Source organism: Mauremys reevesii, linkage group 11 (assembly GCF_016161935.1).
Source record: "Mauremys reevesii isolate NIE-2019 linkage group 11, ASM1616193v1, whole genome shotgun sequence".
Lineage (NCBI taxonomy): Eukaryota > Metazoa > Chordata > Testudines > Geoemydidae > Mauremys > Mauremys reevesii.
This window is the reverse complement of record NC_052633.1, coordinates 8,675,386-8,697,688: the sequence shown is the minus strand read 5'-3', so window position 1 is coordinate 8,697,688 and position 22,303 is coordinate 8,675,386. Positions and strand designations below refer to the sequence as shown.

The following is a 22,303-nucleotide window of genomic DNA, read 5'->3' as shown; positions in this document are numbered from 1 at the left end:
TAGTTGGGTGGTGATGCACTCCTGACAGCACTCTAGAACACTGCTGCTAGCGATGCTCCCTTCTCCAGATTCTGGTGCTGCTGAGATGAGGGACAGAGCCAAACACCCTGCTACAGCAGCACTACTGGAGATGCACAGATGGAAGTGAAGTGACAGGCAGGAAGAGGATGGGACTTCAATGGGGGCCTTGAAGCATCACCTTCCCATCACCTACTAATGACATTAAAAGTAACTGCCAAAATTGATTGTTTTCACTTTTTTTAAATTAAGATTTTTCTTATGTTCAGTAATAAACCAATTAATGATACAAAGAATGCAATTGGTGATAGCAGAAAGAGACATGTACAGCTGTGGAAGGGTTTTTTTGTTTTTGTTTTTTTTAAAAAGAGTGTGATTAAGCACAAAGGAAAATGGTAAAATTCTAATCAAATTGCATCTTACACATGGACCATCATTTTTATAGCTTGATGGAAGAGGGCTGTGAGGTTGTGTTGTATATATGGAAAAGGTTGAGAACCTCCTGTTTTAGTTACGATCAGTCCCAGTTTAATTCTGAACATCTTTTTGACGATGATACCCCAAGTTGTTAATTTTATGCTCAAAGAGAACAGCACACACTTTCCTCTCTCAAAATAAATTAAGAAATATATCAAACAACTTTGAACTAGTTCAGTCAACTTGAGGTTACCATTTCCTAGTGGTTCATTTCAAACAGAAACAGTACTATATGGATTTAAAGTTAGTTATTTCAAAACACCGTCATGTCATATTTAAAGATTGACTTAGTTCTTTAGAAAAGCTACATTTGCCTTTTAATCAAGCATTGCAACAAGATGGCAAAGTGGGGTTTAATAAACTGAGCAGTTGATTCATAGTAGATTCCTTGTAATTTCAAAACTTTCAGATCAGAATTATATTTCAGTAAAAAGGCTTGAGCTATATTTAAAACTTTTATCAGCACATAGCCACTGCAGAAGCCATACACATGGCTGCCAAGTCAGCCACATCCAAAGCAGCTTGCAACATGGCCCTAGTCACATATTTTCTCTCGTCCACCAGCAAGGAGAACTCTTGCCTAGCTTCTTATGATATCGAGTCCTTGCATTTCTGCATGGAGTCCCACAGATTAAAATCATACCTGCCCAGCAGCACCTACTGCATGAGGTTGTAAATCCCACCCACCCCCAGTGGAATAAACTTTCCTATTGAACAGGTCTAATTTCTTCAAGTCTTGACTTTGGGGTTGCACCCTGATGACCCTGCCTCTCTCTCTCAATGGCAGCAGGTATCACCAAGGATCCCCAAGGACGGGGGTAGAGAGTGGGGGATGGCTATACAGGACCTCATAACCCTGGGCTGGAACAAAGTACTTTTGTTCAGTCCTTTTTGATGGGGGGGAGGGAAGGGAGGCAGGGGTCTACCACAAGGTAGTAACAGGGTCCATAATGGCCTCACTTAGAGGCAAGGCTTCTTTTGACAGGTACATAGCAGCTAAAATGTCAACTAGACAATGGGAGGCCTTTTTCTCTACTTCTTAGTGTATGCCCACATTTAAGGCCACCCTCTTCAACAACTCCTGGTGAACTGTATAGTCATCCAGGAGAGGCAACATGCCCCCTCCTGAAACTGCCTCGTCTGGGGAGGCAGAGACCTGCCTCAGGAGTGAATGCTATTCCTCCCTTTTCACCTCAGCAGGATCCTGTTGAGCTGCCTTTTGCAGTTCAGTACTGGGCTAGGTATTAGGAGTCTGGACCAGGTGCTGCCTGATGGGACAATGCCATCTGCCTTTCCCAGGACACCTAATAACCCTGGAAACTGGAGGGAAACCACTCTGGGCTCCAAAAGGGCCAGTGTGACCTCCTCAGCATGAACTTGAGGATACTCTTGTGCCTGGGTCCATGAACAGTAGAAATCCTTGGCGAAGTACCAAGAACGACTCCTCGGATGGGAGGAGTAAGACCCAACCTCCAACTTGGAAGATGACAAGTCTGTCCTTGTTGCATGAGGCACAGGGCTCGAAGCCTGCCGAAAGAGGCATGCCTTGGCACCAGGGAACAGACAAAAACTCCACTACAACATGAAATTATAGAACTTCATTAAACCTAGCTAAATCCGACTACAACTAAGACCACCACCACTTAAAGAGCTTGCAAAGCAAGGACAGCAGGTCCAATGACCATCATGGGCAGTAAATAGGAATTGAGGGGCCGTGAGGCCAGCTGGTCACTTTATACCAGTGCTATAAGTGTGCGTCTGCAGATAGAGTTCGAGCTGTGCCGATGGATACCACTGAGAGAAAAATTTCTGGCGACTGTGCTCAGGGTGTGCACACACCTAGAGTGGAATGTACATGTGCAATCACTCGAAGAGGAACACTGGTTTCCTGCAGACTCCTGTTCTCCAAAGTGTCTGTCCTCAGCAAGGCACTGAAGAGAGGGAGAAAATAAAATAAAATGGAAAAAGCTCCTGCCTGAAGATAGAGAGGAAAGGCCTAGAGAAGTGGTTTTCAACCTTTTTGGGCTCAGGACCTATTTGTAAATGTTTATGGCCTGTAATGACCCAGTAATTTGTCTAAGGGTGGAAGCCCTAAGGGGGTTTTGGTTGGATTCTGCCCCCTGGCAGGTTGGGTCCTGCTTGGCAGTCACCCCACAGTGGCAGCTCCTACAGCACCTGTGCTATGAGGCTGGCTGGGCTTAGCTCTCCGCTCCAGGCATTGCAACCTCCAGGGTTGCAGCACTGCTCAGGTTTGGCCCCATCCCCCTGAATGAGCCAAATTTGAGAGAGTGGAGTTATGATCTGGCTCTTGACATTACAGTCCCACTCACTCACATTTGGCCTACCTGGACTCCCATCATCATGACAGCTGGGCCAAACCTGAGTGGTGATGGGCTCCCAAAGGTCACAGTGCCTGGAGCAGGGAGGCATGCCAGCCAGCCCTTTGAGTCAGGAGCCACAGGAGCTGTCACATGACCCTCAAACATTCTGGCAACCAAATTTTGGGTTCCGACCCACGGATTGGGAAACCCTAGCCTAGAGGAACCTCTTCCTTCTTCCCATGGAGATGAGACACTGAGGGCTGGATCAACGCTCTTGATGCAGCAGGGGCCGATTTAGTGGGTCTAGTGATGACCTGTTAAATCAATGGCAGAGCACTCTCCAGTCGACCAAAGCTACAACGACTCCAACTACGTTATTCCCATAACTGGAGTAGCATAATTTAGGTCAATTTACCTTGGTAGTGAAGACAGGCCCTGAGTTAGAGGCAGTAAATTCTCTGACCAGATCCACTTGCTAGCACTACATTGTAAACCGAGAGAGAACTTAAAAACAGAGGAGCTTCCATAGCTGGAAAATGAGGAAGAATAATCCAGTTGTAATGGATAATGGAATATCAGGTGCCCAGGAAGGAAAAGAAATATACTCTTCTGAAGTACAGTTCAAAAAGGACGATGATACTTGGACATGCTGTGCTTAGAATTTAAAAGATTATTTTTTTCTGTTTACTGAAAGAACATTTTTGCCCCAATACAACTTTTTCAAAAGGTTCTTTATTGCCAGAAAATAGGTCACTCATTTAAAACCCATTTTGAAATGCATCTTTAACACAAACTTCTTAGCCTTTAAAAAACAGCATGTAAAATATTTAATTTATGGCATAAAAATGCTTTAGAAAGAATAACTGATTAAACAGGAAAGAGGTTTGTATATATACTGCATGAAACAGTTTTCCATGTCGCAAACTATGGAATAAAAAGGTAGTGTGGCTTCTTACACCTGCTCAGATAACATGTCATAAGAAAGTACTTTATTAATCTAGCGGATCACAACATGTGACTAACTTGTTTTGCCAGTGCTCTGCAATTATGACGCTTTCTGCTCTGCATATGAAACTGCTCTCACTTGTTTTTAATTATCTTTCTACAGAACTTTCGTATATGCAACTCATTCTTAAAATTCAATATTCTTAATCAAGCATTTAGTATTTCAGAACTTAAAATTTGCATCTCTGCAAAAGTAGCTTTTAAGAAGCAACATGAATGCAAATGTTACACTCAAAAATTAGCAAGAGAACATTTTATAAACAAAACCCTTCATTGAACATGAAAATATTCATTTATTTTACAATAAAGTGAATTTAAGACACATACAAATCAGTTGAGTGATTAACTTGAAATGTTTCTTTTTAAAAAGAATCTTTATGGATAATATGCCCCCCTAGAACAATCTATGCTGATTAAGGTACCAAACATTAAAAATTGAGGTTCCAGGATTTATTTATTTTGGGGGGGGGGGGGAGGGGAAGTCAACTGGAGGGCCAGACAGTTAACCAATGGGCTCTGATATACTAAACAATGGTATTTTAAAACATGTTTCAGAAGTGGGATTAAGGAATGATAGGGGAGACATACCCAAAACACAAGAACTCTCCTTGAAGTCCACTGAGAATATTGCCATGCAAATTTAATTCATTTAGGTAGCACTTAGACACTACAGCAGCAGTTCGCAAACAGTGGGTTGGGACCCAAAAGTAGGTCATGACCCCATTTTAATGGGGTCACCACAGCCAGCATTAGATTTGCTGGGACCCAGGACTGAAGCCCAAGCTCCACCCCAACCCAGAGTGGTGGGGCTCGGGCCCCAGCCCCGTCCCAGTCTATCCTACTCGGGAAGACAGGGCTCGGGATAAGGCTCTATGCTGCCGCCGTCCCGTGTGGTCCCATCCCGGGTCACGAGTAATTTTTTTGTAAGAAGGGGGTCGCGGTGCAATGAAGTTTGAGAACCGCTACAGTGATGAAAACTACAGAGGACAGTAAAATAAACAGCCCCCACATAAGGAAAAAAGCTATCTGAAAAGTCTTACATTATATATTCTTGTTTACCTAAAAAGTAGAGTTCCAATGAATCATTCTTACAATGCCAGCTAACAGCCTTTAGTAAAATAAATAGTCAATAGATTGTTAGCAGGACAGATGTGTAGAATTATGGATGTATTATTTTCAAGTAAAATATCTGAATATCTTGCATCCGAAGAAGTGGGTATTCACCCACGAAAGCTCATGCTGCAAAACGTCTGTTAGTCTATAACGTGCCACAGGATTCTTTGCTGCTTCTACAGAACCAGACTAACACGGCTACCCCTCTGATACTATCTGAAGTTTCTTTCACTTACTTTCCTTGCCAAGCCCAGGCTTGAAGATTCTGCATTTCATGGCTATCTAAAAGTGTGGAAGAAATGTCACCATCCCAAATAAAGGGATTTGCTGGAGAGCAAATAAGAAAGTGGGATTTCCAAATATTCTCTCATTTCTAATTTCAAGTTTGCACATAATGAGCAACTAATATGGAACTTTTTTTTTTTTTTTTAAAGCAGCAGCTGCAAGTCATCTTTTTGTCACAAGACCAAAGTTCACTAAGTATCAGAGGGGTGGCCGTGTTTGCTGCTTTACAGATCCACACTAAGAGTCCTGTGGCACCTTATTGACTAACAGACGTTTTGGAGCATGAGCTTTCGTGGGTGAATACCCACTTTGTCGGATGCATGTAGTGGAAATTTCCAGGGGCAAGTATATATATATATATATATGTGCAAGCAGGAAGCAGGCTCGAGATAATGAGGTTAGTTCAGTCAGGAGGATGAGGCCTTCTTCTAGGCAGCTGAGGTGGGAAAACCAAGGGAGGAGAAACTGGTTCTGTAGTTGGCAAGCCATTCACAGTCTTTGTTTAATCCTGAGCTGATGGTGTCAAATTTGGAGATGAACTGAAGCTCAGCAGTTTCTTTTTGAAGTCTGGTCCTGAAGTTTTTTTTGCTGCAGGATGGCCACCTTAAGATCTGCTATTGTGTGGCCAGGGAGGTTGAAGTGTTCTCCTACAGGTTTTTGTATATTGCCATTCCTAATGTCTGATTTGTGTCCATTTATCCTTTTCCGTAGCGACTGTCCAGTTTGGCCAATGTACATAGCAGAGGAGCATTGCTGGCATATGATGGCGTATATTACATTGGTGGATGTGCAGGTGAATGAGCCGGTGATGGTGTGGCTGATCTGGTTAGGTCCTGTGATGGTGTCACTGGTGTAGATATGTGGGCAGAGTTGGCATCGAGGTTTGTTGCATGGATTGGTTCCTGAGTTAGAGTTACTATGGTGCAATGTGCAGTTACTTGTGAGAATATGCTTCAGGTTGGCAGGTTGTCTGTGGGCGAGGACTGGCCTGCCACCCAAGGCCTGTGAAAGTGTGGGATCATTGTCCAGCATGGGTTGTAGATCCCTGATGATGCGTTGGAGGGGTTTGAGCTGGGGACTGTATGTGATGGCCAGTGGAGTCTTGTTGGTTTCTTTCTTGGGTTTGTCTTGCAGTAGGAGGCTTCTGGGTACACGTCTGGCAAACCCTACCTGGTACCACCCACAGGGCTGCCCCAGAGATTCATGGATTTGCAGGACTGAGCCAGATTTGGGTACTTCACTACAGAAATGCCTGGCATGACACCATTCACTGTGGTCACTCTGGATGGTGCTACGGTCCTTAGTAGACCATGCATGTTTGATGAATGCTCTTCAACGTATTCTCACTCTCCAACATATACCGCCTTTTCAAACAAAGTTTTTGATTCATCTATACTACAATCTTATTATAGCCCTGTTTGGGGAGGGAGGCAGAAGGGAAAACCTATCACTTCATGTTTACCAAAAACCAAGTTTTCAACATCCGCTCAAGTTGAGCCAGAGCCTTCCCTTAGGCTGTGCACATCATTAGTAAAAATTATTTGGAACAATATAACCAAAACAGGTATCAGCCCAAACATCAACTATCTAGAATCTGGCTTTGGCAAGGTTCAGAAGAATTGTCCCAGAAGAATAAATTTCTACCTCACAATACAGAGCATGTTTTAAAAGAAATAGGTAGTAAGAATATCTCAGTGTAAACCAGAGGAAAATAAGACATGATTCACCACGGAAGTCTAGCTCAACACTTGGCAAGATAATTGCATCTCTAGTCAAAATAAAAGGTCAGGATTAAAAATGAGGCAAACTAACACTTGACTGAAGTCAAAATTTCATACTTGACAGGTATTAAGGTAACATGATAGGATCCAAGGCTCAAGATTAAATGGTCCCTTCTAAGAGCTGTATAAAGCATGTACTGAACATCACCCTACTCACACACAATGGCAAGGTCATTCTCCCTCACACCGCAGATTTTCTTTATTTCCCTAAATACCCTACACTGAAAGAAAAAGGAGCCAGATGAAACTAGAATCATGCCAGCAGAGATGAGGGCTTCAACTGTATCAGTGTGCCCCATGTTTCCTAAGGCACTCTCATTCACGTCAGTAATTGCACTCTATATACAGCTCCACTTATGTACCAAATACTTAATTTGCAATACATATTCCATGTTTGGAATGACCAAGTTTGGTCATTACTCCAAACATTCATAGAATTTTCAAGTGCTGATTTTTAAAAATAAATAAATCTTTAACAGATCTTTGAACTCTAAAGCATTCAGTTGACAAGTGCCAAAACAGTTTAAAGCAACATACAAGTAGGTGAGTGGGAGCATGAGTGGGACTCAATTAGGCATAAAAGAAAAGCATTTCAGGATAAACTGTGCTAGAATTATTTGTTTGGTGACTGTGAAAGAGTGAAAGTCATAATAAAACAAATACAAATCAAAACTGGTCTGAACTACTTCGCTTTTAGAGGTTTCCAAATACCCCTCCTCCTAGGAGAGGATTCTTTGCTCTGTCATCAGTAAGGGGCAGAGCCAGGAATAGCAACTACCTATAAAAATTGATGACGACAAGGCTCTGGATGCCAATATCTCTAACAGCAGCAGAATTTGGATGAGCTCTGGCAAGAGATGGAGAAGTCAGAAGCAAGAAGCACCTGTGCTGCTACCCCACCCTCACTCAGACTTCTGGTAGCAGTGTGACTAAAGGATATTCATCCCCTCCCGTAACATCACCGGTAAGTTGCTCCTGGGGAATAAGAAAGGCATTTACTAAGAAGGTGTTCTTTTTACGGAGGTTCTCTGAGAAATGTTCCACAGCATCCCACTGATGTGGGAAAGCCCAATAGCCACAGAACTCTTATTCCTGCTTCAAAAGAGAGAGAGAGAGAGAGAGAGAGAATATATATAACTGTCTATTAGCTTGGAATACAGTTCATCACACAGCAACTACTCAAACTGGAGTCATTTGTGCAATTTCAGTTTTGTCATGCAAATATTCCAACACAAAATTTGTTTCTAAAAAGTTCTAGTCTCCACACTGCACAATGCCAAATGCAAACTTCCAGAGCTCAAATAAAGAAACTGCTTCTTCTAGTTACTTGCTAATCTCTTATTCGGTTCTGGCCCAAGATTTTCAAAGACAGGAACCTAATTTTAGGCCCTTCCAGCCTGATTTAGGCTCCTAAATCAATGGAGGTGATTCTCAGTATTAATGAGGAAACCACCACCTAGTATCTCCCACCTGACTTCCTTAGCTCTATGCCCAGCATCAGAAACATTTAAAAGAATATTATGCCAAGTAATTTAGGCCTAAAATCAAGGTTTTGCAACAAATAAACAAAAAAATACAAAAAGGAAAGTTATAAAATACAATGTAAATTGAAATGCCATATTTTGGGGGTTCTTTCCAGTTTTTTGAGAATGGAAGATTAACAAAACATTGTGTTAGTGCAGGACAACCTTGAAAGCAGAACTGACCAAACTAGTTTCCCTACCCAAATTCAATAAACGCCAGTCTCTCATCCTTTTTCCTTAGCTGAACCATATCCCTTCGGAATGTCACGATTCCCCTATTTATTTTAAACCTGTTACAGACTACGCATGAAGTTGGAAAAGTGTAGGTATGTTTCATCTATGTCTATCCAAGGACAAAGTTTCAGAGAGCTACTTGAGCCACTAGCCAGTTTAAACTGTATTAAAAATACTTGTCTTCCTAACACAAAAGTTACCTGGGATTTGCCGAATACATAAAGTCAACAGTAAAATTTAAGCTATAAATTGTTGGATAGGCTCAGGATACCTACAAGTTTTTCTGCAGAAAACGTTAATATGTAGTTTTATATGAAAAATATTATTTAACCATGGTGCTCTTAAAAATATACCAGTGTTACAAAGTTCAAAGATATTTTGGCAGTTAACTTCTAACAGAAGCATTTTTGCTCATTAAAGGGGAAAGAGGGTGTTAAGTCACCTAGTTCACTTGTTAAATAATTGATGAGAAGCACCAACAGAACCACAATCCCATGGAAACTACAACCCATTTACATACATAGAGTACAGTATAATGTATTTAATTCTAAAAGGAATTAAATATGTGAGCAAAAGGGAGTTCCTCAGAGAAACAGCTAAAAGGTTTAATGATACATAATTTAACAGATAGAAGCGTAAGAGGGAAAAATAATTCCCCACATTCTTGAGTGAGATTTAATATGGATGCAATCAAAATCTCCAGTTTTATTGCAAGTTTAATTTTCAGATTAAATATGCTCATGCAGAGAAGTTGGAAAATAAAAACCTATTGTAACCCCCCAAAATTGTTCATTCAGCACAAAATGTGAAAGTTTTCAAACACAACAACAATAAAAGAAATCCACTTGCAATCGGCAAAACACTCATTGTTTTTCTTTTGCCAGCTCTTCTAATTATTTTGTTCCTATACTGAAGGAAAAACTTTCCCCTTACCTGGATGGCTTTGGGAGCTCATTGTTAGCAGTGTCTAGTTCTTTGGAAGGGATTCAAAATGGATCAGTTTCCACACAAGCAACAGCAGCCCTGCAGAGCTCCAATGCTTCACCAATACATAGACATACAGAGAAGGGGGATTAATTCATAAACACCAAATTAAATCCAGGGCAGAATAACATTCTGTGCTGTAAACAAAGTAATCCAATAGGATGGCAGAATATCTTCAAATGGTTTTCAGAATGTGAACCTGTAATTATAAGAAAAAGATAATATTAGAAAAGTAGGTTTCTTACAACTGCAGAAGTTATACAATAAACAACACATTGTTTCTTTGGGAGAATTTTTAAATTGAGGTACCATTTAAAGGTAAATATACATATGCTCCTCAAAAGAGAGACTTCAAAATGTGTAGAGGTGGTCTTTATTTAGAAGTTTTGTAATTACCGTACAGGAAAAATGCAAATAAATATGAACCATAGTAAGAAAGCCTTTCAATATACATATTTTAAACAAAAGTTTGTTTATTTTTTAATTAATCTGATATTTCAACAGTACTGCAGGAAAGCACTTCATTTCCAATAGTTTCCATATTTCAACAGCCACACTCAGCCATATGTACGAGTACTAACTGCTCTTCATCCATCTGTTCTCATTTGCCTCAACAGAAATCCAAAGAAAGATTTCTAAATGGCAGGTCATCATATTCCCCTATGCCAAATTATGGGGAAAAATCTTCAGGCATGAAAAATAGGAATAACGCAATAACAGCTAATGTTTTTATAAAGGGGAAAGTAAAATTGGCAAAAAAAATAAATCAGCTGTTTTCAATCTTCTGCTGGGTCATACATTTGATGAAGACCTATTATCTTATCTGGTATACCCTCTCAAAATGCAACTTTACCCCCTGAAATATATGGTCTAGTAAGTATGTCCAGTCTTAAAATGCTCCACAGATGGTGCTTCTAACATGCAGCTTGAAAGATTTCCACAGGGAGGAACTGAGTCCTGATATTTTAGCCTGAGTTTTTCCTTTTCATATTTTATTTCTATTTATCCTATGCATCTATTTATCCTAGTTATAACCCACTGTATCACCCAAAGACATTCACTCTTTCATATTACACCTTTCAAGCATTTTTAGATAGCTGTCATTAGATAGACATACCTGTGTAAAGAGCAGGCCTATTTTGTACCAGTACAAGACCTAATATGGATGCAGTTATTCTGGTATAAAGGTGCCTTATATTGGTATAGCTTATTCCTCTTCCAGATATAAATACCTTTATATAGGTATAACTATCTAGATTAAGGAGGTTGTCTCACCTTACCTATACCTGTGTAGTTAAAGTGGTTTAGATTATGTTTAGACAAACCCTTAGGTCAAACTAAACCTCATTATTTTAATTTTTATGCACATGTATCAATCTCTTTAATCCCTGCAATCGTTGTAATTTTGTTACTTCTTTCTGATAATGAGGTGGCCAGAACTGAAGACACTATTGCAAATAGTTCCTGCTCTATTAATGAACATTCCTGCTTTGCAATATAATGCCTCAGCACGTGTGCCCTAAAAGGCTGACCTTTACTGTTATATTGCATTAACAAGTCTCTAATTTGCTATTCGTCTGCATCCCTGAGATGTTGCAATGTCAGCTCTTGCCAAGTTTCTATGCCCATTTTGAATGTGTTTTGGATTATTTTTCTTTTTATGAATTAGAGGGCATGAAATACCTTGAAAAATTCAATTTCTGGCCCACACTCTAATCCAGTGGTTCTCAACCAGGGGTACACGTACCACTGAGGGTACACAGAGGTCTTCTGGGGGTACATCAACTCATCTAAACATTTGCCTAGTTCAGTGTTTCTCAACCTGGGGGTTGCGACCCCCAGAGGGTGTCACAGGATAGGTTTGGGGGGAAGGGGGGGTTTGCAAGTCCAGAGTCAGCATTTGGGTGTGGCAAGCAGAGCAACTGCCTAAGGTCCCATGCCACAGGGGCTCCCGCGAAGCTGAGTGAATACCCACTTCATCAGACTCATGTGGGTATTCACCCACGACAGCTTATGCTCCAATACTTCTCTTAGTCTATCAGGTGCCACAGGACTCTGTCACTTTTTACAGATCCAGACTAACACAGCTACCCCTCTGATACCCTACACAGTTACACATTTGTGTGGAAATTTTCACACTCAGCAGAAGTTTTACTGATTAAAAAAAAACTTCTCTTGGGACACTGATGTGATACCCCACACTTACCCTGAAAGGGTTCATGCAGATTGAGAAGGGGCTAATTAATCCAATAGGTCACAGCTGTGGGGAATCAGGTGGCCAAGTAAGCCCCTGACTGAGTGAGGGGGCCCAGCTGAGAAGGAGGGAGTTGGGTTAGGGCTATAAGGCAGGAAATTGGGAGCAGAAGGGGGGCTGCCAGGAAAATCTACCATCACTCCCTGGGAGAAGGGAGGTGCATTTGGACCGACATACCCAGGGGGAGCCAGGAAGGTAGGACAGGGCTTAGGGCAGGGGTGGCCAACCTGTGGCTCCTTGTACAGGCACTGACTCCAGGGCTGGAGCTACAGGTGCCAACTTTCCAATGTGCCAGGGAGTGCTCACTGCTTAACCCCTGGCTCTGCCTCAGGCCCTGCCCCGACTCCACCCCTTCCTGCCCCCTCCCCTGAGCCTGCAGTGCCCTCGCTCCTCCCTGCTCACCCCCAGAGCCTCCTGCATGCCATGAAACAGCTGATCGGAAGGGAGGGGTAGGTGCTGATCGGTGGGGCTGCTGGTAGGCAAGATCACTGGGAGCAGAGGTGGGGGGGTGAGCTGATGGGGCGGCTGCTGACATATTACTATGGCTCTTTGGCAATGTACATTGATAAATTCTGGCTCCTTCTCAGGCTCAGGTTGGCCACCCCGGCTTAGAGAAAGGCAGTAAGGTCTAGAAAGGAACTGACCTTGACTGCTAGCTAGAGGGTCCCTGAGCCAGAACCCGGAGTAGAGGGCAGGTCCCAGTTCCCTGCCAGCCACTGAGGGAGTGTCACTACAAGGAAGTAAACAGGAAGACTACCTGGGTCTATTTATGGGAAGAGACTTTCCAACCCCCAAAGGGGAAACCATTTGGTGACCTGGCTGGAGGGCCCAGTCATGAAAAGGCAGCAACAGGTCATGGAGCAAGAGAAGGGCCGCAGACCCAGAAAGGTAGAGAGAGACAGCATGCAACTGTGGGAGGAGGCATTGACCTGGACAGTTATTCCCCAGAACGGACAGGAGGAAGCACCATCCTGTTGGTGAGTGGAGCACCAGTGTCTCACAGGCAGCTCATACAATATTACTTTTTTCATTTTTCCCAACCAGATACTACACAGTTGCTTTGGGTGTTTTGGATAGCTCAGATAGCCAGTCTGGCATAAATCTAACTATTTATTGGAAGTGTGATAGCAACCCAAGATCCCAATCAGAATTCCATTCCCAGGAGCTAACATGTAGGGTGAGTGTAGACAATAGTAGTACAAGCTACAACTGGAGCGAGCAGGGTGATGGTAGACACAGGCCATGTTACTTTCAGTATCAAGTGTTCCTGTAGCCATGTTGGTCCCAGGATTATAGATAAAAAGTGGGTGAGCTACTCTCTTTTATTAGACCAATCTCTGTTGGTGAGAAAAGCTTTTTAACTTACACAGAGCTCTTCTTCAGGTCTGGGAAATATACGCAGAGTGTCACAGCAAAATACAAGGTGGAACAGATTGTTAACTACTTATGCTGAATAATGTGTTCCACCTTGTATTTAGCTGTGTTAGGTTCCAGATTTGACACTGCAGTTTATATATATTTTCTCTCTCTCTCCAAGGTTGTATACACACACAATGTAGGGTTTTTTGGAGGGCACTAGACGTTTTAATTTAGATTCTTATTAAAGGTTAAATTTTTGTTTTAAAAGGAAACAATCACTCCTGCCTAATGATGTTGTCAGTTTCTTGTTCTGCAACATTGTTAAAGCAATAGGAAGCATAGCAGACATTTGTTTCAGTAACAGAGCAAACAGAGCTAAAGCACAGATGAGTTCTCCTGGGTTTGCGTAAATTAAGGAGGGAGGCTATGCTACAATGACTCTTACAATTTCACCTTTTAGACAGCAGAAACTTGGGTTGGGCTTTGCCTTAGCCTGGGATGGCAGACTTTTCAAGAGATTCTTACTGAATTATTTCACTCTTCAGTATCATTTGCCTTTTAAAAAAGGATCAATTTGCTTTAAGAACCACAGCTTTCTCAAAACACAATATGAAACCAAAAAGCAAGCCACTAAAGTACAGAACCATTATTTCCATAAATTAGAAAGTGTGTTATTAGGGGGTTGTCTATGAGAAGCATCTGTGGGTTAGAAAGCAGGCCCTTATAATAGCACAGTATGCAACACTCATATAAGAGGAAATCCTTTAGGCTGGTATGGACAGTTGCGTGGACCATGGTCATCTACACTGAGGCAGCTCACTGATGGGAAGTTTGGAACCAAACAACTCACCCTATCTAAAAATTGGTAAATGCATCAAAGATCCAACAGACTTTGTCTTATAAAAAACTAAATGCTGGCATTTTTCTAACATATTTAGAAGGGCAAGAAACAGATTTCCTGCCATAGGACGACATTTATAGGTAAGGAAGTATTAACAACTCTCATTCATAGGGTACGTCTACACTGCCCGCTGGATCGGCTCGGCGGGTAGTGATCGATCTATCGGGGACCGATTTATAGCATCTAGTGTAGACACGATAAATCAATCCCCGATCGCTCTGCCGTCAATTCCTGTACTCCACCACAGCGAGAGGCGGAAGCGGGGTTGACGGGGGAGCGGCAGCAGTGGACCCTGCACTGTGAGGACACGAGGTTAAGTCAACCTAAAATAAGTTGACTTCAGCTACGCTATTCTCGTAGCTGAAATTGTTTATCTTCGGTCAATCCTCTCCCACCCCAGTGTAGACCAGGCCACAGTCAATCCATTAGTCTAAAATAAGCAACTTAAACATTAAAAAGCAGTCCAAACAGCAGTACAAGATAGTAGTACAATATTCCTTTTTGTCCAAGCACTAAAAATGGATCTTAAGGAATCTTATGGAATGTGCTCTCAAACTCGAGAGGAGAATATCCTCAGCCTTCCCCTAGGACTCAACAACAATTGTTGCATCTAAAGTCTCTAAACCTTTACTCCTGACAGCTTAAAACATGAATGACAGCTGACTTCTTGAAGAAAACAGTAATGTATGGGTAGGATTTGATAGTTCCACAGACATAAGCACTTGCCTACACGTCGAGTTAACTCACAGCAAGCCAGGGTGCGAATCTACAGCAATCAAGTTTACTAACTCACTGTGTGGACCCTGCTACAGTGCATTAAAAAATTCCGTAGTGCACTGTGGCATACTACCATTTCAAAGAGCAATATGTCAAAGTACACTAGGGGATTTTTAGTGCACTGCAGTAGGGTCCACAGGATAGTTAGTGCATGGCAAGCTAGAGCGCTGTAAAATCATACTTTGGCATGCCATGCAATAGTTTGCCTTGTAGACTAGACCTAAGTGATGCAGTCTTATTTCCACAGGATGAGTAGAGAACGATCCTATGAATCATATCCTGATTCCAATGGTAAGGAGAAACACCTTTGAAAAGAAACTCTAGAGTTCTCCATAGTGCCAATTTGTCAGGGTGGAATTTTAAGAAGGGTTTTGATTGATTTAGAGTATTCAGATCTCTGATTGGTCAGAAAAAAAGTAACTGCCACAAGAATCATAGAATATCAGGGTTGGAAGTGACCTCAGGAAGTCATCTAGTCCAATCCCCTGCTCAAAGCAGGACCAATCCCCAACTAAATCATCCCAGTCAGGGCTTTTTCAAGCCTGACCTTAAAAACCTCTAAGGAAGGAGATTCCACCATCTCCCTAGGGAACCCATTCCAGTGCTTTACCACCCACCTAGTGAAAAAGTTTTTCCTCATATCCAACCTAAACCTCCCCCACTGCAACTTGAGACCATTACTCCTTGTTCTGTCATCTGCTGCCACTGAGAACAGTCTAGATCCATCCTCTTTGGAACCCCCTTTCAGGTAGCTGAAAGCAGCTATCAAATCCCCCCTCATTCTTCTCTTCTGCAGACTAAACAATCCCAGTTCCCTCAGCCTCTCCTCATAAATCATGTGCTCCAGCCCCCTAATCATTTTTGTTGCCCTCCGCTGGACTCTTTCCAATTTTTCCATATCCTTCTTGTAGTGTGGGGCCCAAAACTGGACACAGTACTCCAGATGAGGCCTCACCAATGCCAAATAGAGGGGAATTATCACGTTCCTCGATCTGCTGGCAAGAAAGACTTCTTTAGTCAAAAAGTAAGTTGTAGTATCCAAAGATTCTAAGGCAGTGGTATCTGATCTTTTGAACACCCGTGTGCCACAAAGAGCAGAAAGCAATCCACAAGTGGATAGCTCCAACATGGGGAACCTCTGACGTGCACAGAGATGATCTACTCTGCTTCCCTAGCCCCTGGTTCTGGAGGTGTACTAAAGGCGGGGGGGGGGGAGAGAATGGCTCAAATTCACTGCGCTCAGACTATCACCAGCTGACCTATGGTCCCCAAGGGAAAAAGGAAGTAAGCATTTGTTTCCAGGAGCATGATGATAGGACTGTTTAACAGATGTTCTCCAATTACTAAATTTCATTTCAGAAGCCTAGTGTTTTTCCTCCTCACTTTTCTCCCTCTATAACTAGATTTTCAGAGCACTTTTTACTGTTCTAGAGTATTTTTCCCCCACACGCTTTCCCCAGACCACTTTTCTCCCTGGTCAGCCAACTAGCCAACAATGGGTACAGGTTCATATATGGACAGGAGAAGGCTATATGCAGTAAGACAGTTTTCCAGATATGTTTGTACACATTTTGTGGCCAGGAAAGCAGACAAAGCTTTCTATACTGAACTGAGTTAATTCATTAGAATCCAAGAATCCTATGCTGTTTTAACATGTGAGTATGTTTTGACAATCTGCGTATCTCTTCCTTCCCTCTACCCACACCACAGCTGTGTCACTGCATTAGTTATAGCTACATATTTGAACTAACCAGTAGTTAAGGTTATGACAGCACTTCTCTTTACAAACCTCTATTATTTTAAAGAGTTTAAATAGCTATAGAATTTCACTCAAGACAAAAAAAACTTAATTTATGGGTGAAGTGCTAAGACTGACTTAAAACAAAGAAAACAGGGTTGCTTCAGGATGTCCGTAGAGCAGTAGTGACCTCATTTCAGACTGGGACCTTGTCTGATGTCCATGCCTTGGACACTAAAAGATGGAATGATTACAACACTCAGGGTTAAACAAAATATCATTTTACAAACTTCAGATAAGTACAGAATGCACAGTATGACTACCCAGTATAGCATGCATGGTGCATATTACACCTGTCTGCTACAGACTGCAATGGTTTCAAATTTACTTCTGTGCTCAACGTACGACCTTTGTTACACAAGCCTTAAACCATACAAGTTAAAGACAACTTGTATCACAGCCTTGTGTAACCACCAAGCTTTGTGGAAGACAGTCATTAAAGGAGGAAGAAAGACTAGACATCTCCAGCAACTGATGATAGGATATAGAACCTTTCACTAGGTGACTTTTGGCTAAGTTATTTCCATCTGACACTGTACAGTGGCATTTGTGAAAAGGTGCAACACTTTTACTCAAGTGGTCCCCAAACTGTGGGGTGTGCACCTGAGGGGCAGAACATTATGGGGTGCATGGAGAGGCCTGGGCCACTCCCCACAGCAGGCGGAGAGGGAGCACCACCTGGCCACAGCTCCGGCCTCGCCCCCAGCTGCAGCGCCAGCCCCGCTCTGTCCTCATTCCCCTTTCACCCCCAGGCCAGCTCCGTCTCTAGCCCCACCTCCTCCCTGATCCCCGGTTCCACCTTCAGTCCATCCTCCTCTGCTGAGGAAGCCTTGGCTGTGCAGTAATGGGGGGCGAGGAGGGGGGTGCACCACAGACAGACTCCATTACTGGTAAGGAGGGGTGAGGGGAAGAAAAAGTTTGGGCACCACTGTTTTACTCCAATTCTAAATACAGAGGTGTCCCCATGACAGGTGTCATCATAAGCAACAGCCTTTCTGGAATTTTTAGTAAAGGTGCCAAGGATTAAGGGCTTGATCCAAAGCCCACAGAAGCCAATGGTAATTCTTTGATTTCTCTAGTCCTTGGAAAAGGCCCTAAGCAAACAAGAAAAAAATTCGTTCCCAGAGGCAATCCCTCTGGACCAAAGTTGAGGTAAAGTTTTAATCCTACACAACCCTTTCCATGTACAATGCTTTCCCACACAAACACATTTCACGTGCTCAGTCTTACTCTGCCTCAGACTGTAACATGGTAGCTTCTTAGCTTGTATCTTCTGTATCGAAATTATTCAAATTAGACTTTTCTCCTTTGTAATTAGAATCTTCAGTGTTACACTGCAGCACCCACTAACAGCAATTACAGATGTACTAGTCAGATAAAACAAAGGAAATAATGTATCATATAACAACTTAAGTATCTACATAAAGACTGCAGCAAAGCAAAAGCAATTGGAGAGCTTTCAAAATACCAGTACAGTACAGCTGGATCTATTAAATAATTGTAGTGATATAGTGAAAGACCAGTAATAGCAAAGCAGATACCATTTGCAACAAACAGCAGAATACAATATGACATGTTCTATGTCATGACAAATGTTATCAGTAACCTCTTAAGACTTGTTTGAGGATACAATGGTTAAGGTATCACACCATATGAATACTATCTTCTCTAACGAGGCCATTTCTACACTTTACTAACCAATGCCAATCATTATAGAACTATCCTCATGTCAGCCTAGAGAAGGGCACACGTGCCATTTTCTCAACATCCTTAAACCTGTGTTTTAAAACATATGCTGTGAAGAGCTTTGCGCCTATTTGCTCATTCACAATGATGTTAACTTTGAATTTTTCCCTTGAAATCTTTTTTTTACAATATCAAAGGTATCCCAACTGTTAAAACTGTAGGTGTCTGACAATCTTAACAAGGCCGTGTGCACCTTAAGGATAAAAATAATATCTACTTTACCATATATTACTGCAATTGCCCCAGGGATAATTATAATTTAAAAAAAGCCAACAACAACAAAAACTTATCCAGTATGTGCTTTTGCTGCAGTTTGTGTATCACGAAATAACGTGGTTAGCCAAACAAAACCGGAATACTAATACCAATATTATATGTGCACTGAAGCCACCATCTGAAGTTTGATTAAAGAACCCTAAACAATTATGCTAAGTGCCAAGATTAACTAAAGATTATGAACTAATAGTTTGCTACTTTACGTAAGAATCATAATCCTACATTATTCATGCCAAGTGACCTTGTAGCTTTTGAATTATTTCTAATAAATCCCAACATCTCTTAAGAAAAAAAATCAGGTACCAGTAAGTAAGCAGTAAACTCCTCTTCCTGTATCATCCTGAGAGAGAACACAAAGAGCCTCGTGGATGTGGAAGCACTACCCTTAAAATACAAGGGGTGGGCTTATCCAAGAACAGCTTGGAAAGCTAACCAAAGTCAGCCGCTTCAGAGAAACGGACACCCATCTGGTGTTAGATGATCAAAGTAGAAGTGAGGGCCACAAGTTCCAGTCAGTAGGCACACAGTAAGGTGAAGACTTGCTCATCTTTTTGCAAGTTTGCATGTGCCTTTAAACCAATGACTACACCGGCTTTGAAAACTGAAGACCCTTTCTCTGAGCCTTAGAAGCAGTCTTACACCTTCTGATGGGCAGAATGTGTTGCATGTAAAGCTTAGTGGCTCTTTTACATATACTTAACAGTGGAGGTAAACAGTAGATAGATTCTACAAGCACAGAATCCAGGGGGGATCCCCAATAGTAAAGCCCTATAGCAAACACCAAGAAGAGGACCACGAGATGTCAAAAACCCAAAATGAGGGAATGCTCACTTTCCTAGTAACAGATGTGGCCACAGAATCAGTATGAACCACAACATTAGAAATCTCAAACATGTACAGGCCACAGGTAAAGGCTTTGGAAACAGCATCTGACAATCACAGGTCATTCCTACAATACATAACCCAAGATGTTAAAGGCCACATTGCTGCATTTAAGGGCTCTCTCAGAAATACCCACTTTGGATTCAGACTGCGGGTTCATCACCTTCAACTTGAGGGTGGCCAGCAGCCTGGAAATTTGAGAAGTCAGGTGTTCCATACATGTGACTCATTGATAAACTCTAGTTTAGGAAAATTTCCACACCCTACCTGCAATGGTCTTTCTACAGGATCAGAGGATTCTCCTACAAGCAAGACCTAGGCAGGGGGGCTAAAGAAGCGGGGAGCTTAAAAACTGAATTAATTCAGAACCAAGACAAGCAGAAACAAGCAGTCTCTCAGAAGAAACTATGTGGGAGGGAGCAAGTATGCAAGTCTAACTGGGCAGCCTGCTTTCCTGCTACTGCAGCCTCAGAGATACTGAAAGGGCACCAGAAGTTAAGGAGCCTTGATAGGTCTCCATGGAGTCCACAGTGCTGTCAGAAGTGAGAACTACAGACAGTAGCCAACTGTGGTGTACTCTGCAGACAAGTCGGAGGGCACAGTGCTCTCTGCTGTGTGGCGTGAAAAATAAGGCAATCAAAACAGGGAAAACCCAAAACTGAGGAGAGATTAATAATCTGAGGAGAAACTACTGAACTAAAAAAAAGTGGGGGTGGGAGGGTTGTACTCCCTGTTTGACAAGAGGAGAAAGATTGGCAGAGACTCACTTACAGCTTGGGAGAAAGAATGGACACAGGCCTGAAGAGCTGAAGGTAATTACCACAGCAAGCCCTGCAAGATGGCTGCTGAGCAGCATCGATACTACTTACAGATTAGTCACAAAGCAGAGAGAGGGGACATTACAGCAGAACTTCTGCAAGCAGAGAGGAACAGACTGAAGGAGGAGACCTGTGCTCAATCCACTCTTCAGGGAAACTGCAATGGCTGTGCTGTGGGGAAGAAAAACAGGATCCTCAAGAGTCAGTCAGTTAAGTCTAGGCAACAAAAGTGCATGCTGTGCTGAAAGCTAACTCCACCTGCTGAGGAGACAGGTCTCTATTTGACAAGATTGGCAGTTGGGATAAAAACTAGGCATTTGGGGGAAAGGCTGTAAAATAGTCATTGATAGTCTCCTGCCACTTCACTGGGAGCCTAGAGGGATGGAGATCACCAGAGACGTACATTAGCTGGACATATTGTAGTAGCCTAGGCTCCCCACAGGCTACAATATGGCCATTTAACATTGCTTCATGTGTGTTAACTGTAAGATATACACTAAGAGGGCTTTTCAATGGTGTCATGCTAACATGATTGAGCTAACACAACAGGCATGAAGGGGGGATATGTTTTAGTCAAGACAGGAGCTACCCAACTGTTTTACTTCTACCTAATAAGAGGATGTTAGATCTGTGAGGGGGGCCCTGCTTATCCTGCAAAAACAGGGACAGAGAGAAGACAGGAATATGGCTCTAGCAGGGAAAATGGGTGGAAGTGCACAGAAGCATTCCTTTCTTCATGGCAGAGGTCACTGCAATGTTGAACACGTCCCGCCTAGAGGAAATAAGGGAAATCTATGCCTGATGTATCGCAAAGGGAAACCCCTAAAACAAAGGGAGAGTCACATTTTGCTGAAAAGAAAGGGGGAAAGGGGCACAGATGACTGGAGGATGAACTGCTATCTAAAATGAGCAGCAGCAGAATGAGAAAAAGTGGGCTTTTTACCCACGAAAGCTTATGCCTAGCACAATGAGAGGCTCCAGTTAAGACTGGCCTGCTGGAGTAAAAACTCTGGTGATTAGGAGAGTAAGTCATCTGAGTTGCAGAGCCAACCATCCCTCTGAAAAGTGGGGCCTGCACAAATGGGGAGGGTCACCTGTGAAGTGCTCTTATTCAGCTTTCTTCCTCAAAGCCTCCCTTTTCTTTCACCAACTCTCTCCTCCTTTTCTTTACCTCCTGCAGCCCAGAATTTTTTCCTTTCTCCCAAATACAAGAGCAGAAGGAAGGCCGGGGGGGGTGGGGGTGAGGAAGAAGTGCTGGAATCTGAAGACTACAAGCATGGCTTACTTACAAGCGAAGAACCTGGAAGAGATGTCTGGTGTCCGCCTCTCTTTCATAATTTCTTTACTCATGTTTCTCTATAGGTAGCATCCTAACCAACTCTACTGAATTCTGTGTTAATTTGAGCATCTTATGTCCTGGTCAGCTACTCCTGGTTATAAATTTCAAAAAGTTTGGATATCCTTTTATTTTTCTAAAAGTTTGGTTTGCAATGCTCTCAGTGCTAGAAAAAAAAAGTTGATTGGTGGGTAAGAATGATGGAATATTCCAGTAGGATAAAAACCACTACAACAATTCCATCAAGAGAATGAGCATCAAACCTCAAAAGTGTAAGTATTACATAGTGTATGAGTGCCTGAACCACTTAGTTTTGAGCATCAATAACCCATACCAAAGTAGGTTATATTGAAAAACATACAAGTCACTGAAGCTTCAGTATTCATATAGTGGATGAATATGCAGCACTGCACAT

General features: G+C 42.3%; 1 protein-coding gene across 13 annotated transcripts in view; it reads right to left on the bottom strand.

Annotated features, from left to right (window-relative positions):
• Window positions 1–22,303, bottom strand: part of HDAC4 (histone deacetylase 4) — a 428,940-nt gene that overhangs the window by 368,034 nt on the left and 38,603 nt on the right. For 12 of the 13 annotated variants that reach the window (XM_039494525.1, XM_039494524.1, XM_039494513.1 and 9 more), the window contains one exon: window positions 9,691–9,940. Coding sequence is in view for 12 of the 13 variants with exons in the window: in XM_039494524.1 (XP_039350458.1) it covers window positions 9,691–9,712 (22 nt within the window). In the remaining variant the exon portion in view is untranslated. Of the gene's footprint in view, window positions 1–9,690; window positions 9,941–20,603; window positions 20,712–22,303 lie in introns of those variants that run through there. The other variant, XM_039494517.1, reaches the window with a different exon arrangement.